The sequence below is a fragment of the Mytilus californianus genome, unplaced genomic scaffold (assembly GCF_021869535.1).
Source record: "Mytilus californianus isolate M0D057914Y unplaced genomic scaffold, xbMytCali1.0.p SCAF_12, whole genome shotgun sequence".
Classification (NCBI taxonomy): domain Eukaryota; kingdom Metazoa; phylum Mollusca; class Bivalvia; order Mytilida; family Mytilidae; genus Mytilus; species Mytilus californianus.
Genome location: NW_026262604.1, coordinates 37,707,783 through 37,713,280, shown reverse-complemented (window position 1 = coordinate 37,713,280; position 5,498 = coordinate 37,707,783). Strand labels below are relative to the sequence as shown.

At 32.6% G+C, this 5,498-nt stretch overlaps 1 protein-coding gene across 1 annotated transcript; it reads right to left on the bottom strand.

Annotated features, from left to right (window-relative positions):
* Positions 1 to 2,653: 2,653 nt before the first annotated feature.
* LOC127721776 (neutral protease-like) lies at positions 2,654 to 4,634 on the bottom strand. Its single transcript, XM_052228567.1, has one exon. The coding sequence runs from the start codon at positions 4,507 to 4,509 to the stop codon at positions 2,809 to 2,811; it is 1,701 nt and encodes a 566-aa protein (XP_052084527.1). The 5' UTR covers positions 4,510 to 4,634; the 3' UTR covers positions 2,654 to 2,808.
* Positions 4,635 to 5,498: the final 864 nt, after the last annotated feature.

Genomic DNA, 5,498 nt, shown 5'->3' with positions numbered 1-5,498 from the left:
GAAATAAACCGTAAACAGCAATAATGTACAGCAAAGTAAGATCTACAAATAAGTCAAACATTACCAAAATGATCAATTGATCCCTTAAGGAGTTATTGACCTTAATAGTCAATTTTTAACAGTTTTTTGTAAATTTTTGTAATCTTTTACAAAAATCTTCTCCTCTGAAACAAATTTAACCAAATTTAGCCACAATCATCATTAGGGTATTTAGTTTAAAAACATAGGAGTAAAATGCAAGTTTTGGCTATTATTTTTTGAACCGTTATAATTTAAAAATAGAGAAAATCTGAAGGAGCAAAATTGTTCAGAATAATTAGCTCCGCCAATTGTCCATATATGTCAAAACTGTTAGACTAATTCTTATAGGAGTTATTGCCTATAAATGACAAATTTTACCATTTTTCTTTTATATTTTAGCCTATTATCATGAAAACTTTGATATTTAGAGAGAAACATTTTTCCCCGTTATTCCTTATATGATTTAAATTATAATAGATAATCATAAATAAACACTTTAAATCACAAAAATGATCAGCAAGACAAGATCTATTTAAAAGTCAAATTTTACCGATATAGTTAGTAGACTGTCACTCTTCATAGAAGTGATTGTCCTTAAATGAGGAGTTTTTTACCCTCTTTTGTGTTTTGAGCAAAAACTAAAGAAGATAGAGAGACACTAAACAGACTAAAAGATCGGTAACACAAGATCAACAAAATAGAGATTTTTGTCATGAAGTCTATTCTCGTCTACAATGTTGGAGAGTGTCCTTTGTTTGAAATGCACATAGACCTGGGTGAGCAACACAGGCTCTTTAGGATCCTCTAGTTTTTCTTTTAAAGTAGATTAACTGTATACCGCCATCTTGGATTGTAAAATATCAGTTCACAATAGGTAGTTCTTTGCTTAAATCTGCAAATTTTGAGACAGATTGGCAATAAATAGGTTAGACAATTTATTGGTATATAGATAAATCAGTGATTTATTTTATTATTCAGAATTATTAGGAAATACCAATATTTTTGTTTTTCGAATTACATTCTCAACTTAACCATTTAAGAGGAGATAACTCAAATAGGAATATTTTTTTCAAGTAAAGGAATGATAAATTTTTAACAATTTTTACTTGTAGCAAGAAAACAAGGTCGGTGACACCATTTTTTCTTTTCTTCAAGCATATTTTAAAACCCATCTGCTCATATTTTATATCAAAATTCTATCTCATAGATTTCTGATTATTTACAAAAAATTGTTTTTTCATGAACAATCTATGCAAATTTTAGCAGTTTGCACGACTTGTAGCTTGAAAAATAGCACGTTGACTCATACGTTTTATTATACTTTTGAAAAAAAGCATGGAAAAATTTGCATTCTGCCAAAGTATAAGAAAATTCTATCTGAGGAAATCTATACCAATGATCCACCTTAAAGTAAACTAGTATTTAAATATTACATTATAAATGCCTTAGTGATAACTTTTTTTCTAGAATGCGGGTAGTTGTGGATCAAGTCCCTTGCTGTGTCATACCAAAGACTTCAAAACATGTAATTGCTTCTCTTACAAGCATGCAGCCATGAAGGAGACCGGTTAAAGACTGCTTTGTTGGTAAGCATGTCTTTCAAACTCTTACTTTCTGATCTATCATGTAAAAAATCGACTTACATGTAAAATAAAGCAGGTTATATACATATCTAAATAATATATTATTGGCCTGAATGTGCATGTAATATTTGCCGCTGAACGTCCTTGATTTTATGTATTTAATAACATTTGCTCTATCGTGTTCTTTTTAGTTTAATTGTCGTTAAAATAAAAGTTTTAGAATAATAATAAGTCTAAATTAATATTGACAAACGTCAGGTATAAAAGAATGTTAAGCTACAAAATGCATATATAACGTTCACTCTGAAAAGTATTCAAAATGTATATTCTTATAATGGATTAACGATACAGTATTTTAGATCGGTAATTCGTGTCAATCTGATGCGTTAACTGATGTTTACAGTTTGTTTATATGCTGTGCTGTTACACAACTGTCCCAGGAAAGGAAGGGTTAGGCGCTTGCAAACATATTGAACCACGGCATTCTGTATATGCTTGCATGTGCCAAGTCAAAAGCATGTAATTTAATGGCTTTGTTGGTAGATGTCTATTTTATTTGTTTTCATTTATTGTTTTGTCATAAGTCAGGCCGAATGTTTTCTCGTTTTTTTTTTAACAATTTGTCATGTCGGGCCTTTATAGCTTACTATACGGTATGGGTTTTGCTCATTGTTAAAGGCCAAACGGTGATCTCTAGCTACTACATGTAACATCCACGTCATTTAATCTGTGGAAGATAGTTTTCTCATTGGCAATTATACCACGTCTTTTTATTGCTAGCTATACCAAAAATAATAAAGATTTCAAAATAATTCATCAGAATGATATTTGGAAATAAATTTTTAAACATCTATTATAAAGTATAGGCCGAATTTTGTTGGTCAAATGGATGTAATGCGTACCCTACAATAACTCATAGGGATTACAAAACATGAAGAAATAACTGACACGCGAGATTAGCAAACTTTTAAAACAATATCAAATGTCATTTATAAGGAATGAGTAATGACAAAATTACTCGGCCTAAGTGAAAGGAAAATAAAAAAATGTAACAATTTAATTTTATATTCCCATAATAACAAAAGACAAACACAAAATTTGCCGGATGCACAAATGATTATGTTATTTATTTCATCATGCCACATTTCAATTCTATATGCATATCAATTGTAAAATTATTGTTTACAAACATGCAAGGTCAACATCAGAGCGCAGTTGTTGTCAATGTAACCCCGGAAAATGATGAATGTTTGGGAACCAAATGTAGATATCCATATAGCATTGACTTTCTTTCTATATACAGGAGTTCTGTGTTGCCTTTTCTAATTGAACGATAAACATAATCATCCTTTGATAATGTTTGATAGGTACTGACATACATATCAACGTCCCCTTCTCCCCCAATCGTCATTATTTGGATTCTATTTACATCTGAACCAGATAATTTATGTAATTTCCTAAAATCTAGCCGAAATAATAGAATATTATTTGCTGAGTTCAGTTTAAGGTTTTTTATCTCCATATGTTCACTGATCATACGGATATGATCTTCTACACTACAAATTTCTATACCAACATCAGAAATAGCATGAACGATATAAATCAATTGATAACTGAGATCGTAAGCGGCCTTCAAAAGGCCACAACCAGCATCAATAAAATCTGAAGTTTCATGCCAATAAAATCTACTAGCATATGTAAATAAAATAAAAATTTCTTTCCATTCTAAATTGTCCTTCAAAACACAAGCAACTCTATTAAAAATGCCACTAGAATAGTGGACGTTTAAATCTGGAGTGTAGTCTTTGAAATGAACAATTGAACGCCCATCTTTGTCCTGGTCACATAAATCTCTTGCACCCCATTTTTCGACAACGATTCCATCACCGGCTATATAATCCGTAGTTTTTGTAATGAACCATTCCGCTGCCTCACCAATGATATCAGATATTGATTCACATACGGCTCCTGATTGTCCTGTATATTCCAAATTTGTATGCTCATCTGTAAATGCGTGACCAATTTCATGGCCGATAACATCAAGAACAGCGTACGGATAAAGGAAAAATGGAATCCCGTCACCAATCTCAACAGCAACCTCATGCGGGTCAAAGTGAGCTGTTTCATTTTTTCCATAATGTACAAAAAAGTTGACTGGTGTCTTACTTACTGGGGGCAAATGTATCCAGTCCTTAAACATTTGAAATATCCTTGAACTGTAGTAGTAAACATCACTTAATGGAGAATAGGCATCGTTCACTACATCCTTAAATCCATCAGAACATTTAAATGTAAAAGGTGACTCTGGCTGGTTAAATTTGTTATGCAAATGAAACACACGTACATCCTCGTTCTGGAGTGAACACTGGCTACCGTTTTTCTGTACTTGAAGATATGGCATATCTTCTCCGTATTTATGTTTTCCAGTCTTTATATTACCTCCGACTGATTTAAGATTGTAAGATTTTAGTTTAGGTATTTGTTTAATTATCTGTCCAGTCTCTGCTGAAATAAAAAATCCAGGCATTGACACTTGATTGTTTATTTTCAAACGAAAGGAAACATCATAGACTAAAAATGCTCTGTTATCTAAAGTGTAAATATATGTTCTGATTCTCTCGCTATCAATTACAGCCTCTTTATCGAAGAAGGTGGCATTTTCCACTGCTATTTCTAATGCCCGAATTTTAGAGATAATTTTATTATTCGTTATATCATCTGGAATCTCGTGGAGTAATTTGCCGTCTGCCTGTCCTGTATATTCGTTTGTAGTTTTATCAGTTTCAATCGAAGCATAAGCATCATAAACAGGGATTCCGTTAAATTTTTCCCGGTATTTTACTATGATGGTCCCTTCTGAAGTCAGTTCTGTATCTACCTGTTCGAGTTCTTCAGACTGTTTCATTCCAATAAGGTCGCGTGGTGATAACCGATGTAGGGATCGTCTATCACGTGGATTCAAAGAAACAGAGAGTCTTTGTGAAATACGTTGTGAAACATCTACCCAATGGACTGAGCAACCATTATCAGAGAAAACTACAACATAAAAAGCATATTACAATGTACAATAAAGAAGAGGTTTTATGTATTCCATAAATATTTCTTCAAATATAGAGTCAAGAAAAAACTAAAAATGTGACCTGAAATATATATTTTTTAGCTCACCTGGCCCAGAGGGCCAAGTGAGCTTTTCTCATCACTTGGCGTCCGTCGTCCGTTAACTTTTACAAAAATCTTCTCCTTTGAAACTACTGGGCCAAAGTTAACCAAACATGGCCATAATCATCATTGAGGTATCTAGTTTAAAAAAAAGTGTCCGACGACCTGGCCCGCCAGCCAAGATGGCCGCCATGGCTAAAAATAGAACATAGGAGTAAAATGTAGATTTTGGCTTATATCTCTGAAACTAAAGCATTTAGAGCAAATCTGACATTGTGTAAAATTGTTCATCAGGTCATGATCTATCTACCCTGAAATTTTCAGACAAATCAGACAACCCATTGCTGCCCCTGAATTGGTAATTTTAAGAAAATTTTGCAGTTTTTGGTTATCTTCAATATTATTATAGAAAGAGATAAACTGTAAACAGCAATAATGTACAGCAAAGTAAGATCTACAAATAAGTTAAATGAACAAAATGGTCAATTGACCCCTTAAGGAGTTATTGTCCTTTATAGTCCTTTTTTAACATTTTTTTTGTAAATTTTTGTAATCTTTTACAAAAATCTTCTCCTCTGAAACTACTGTGACAAATTTAACCAAACTTGGCCACAATCATCATTAGAGTATTTAGTTTAAAAATGTGTCCGATGACCCAGGGTGAGCGACACAGGCTCTTTAGAGCCTCTAGTTTTAATCGTTAAAGTGTCAGACGTATTCCGCGTTTCACAGAAG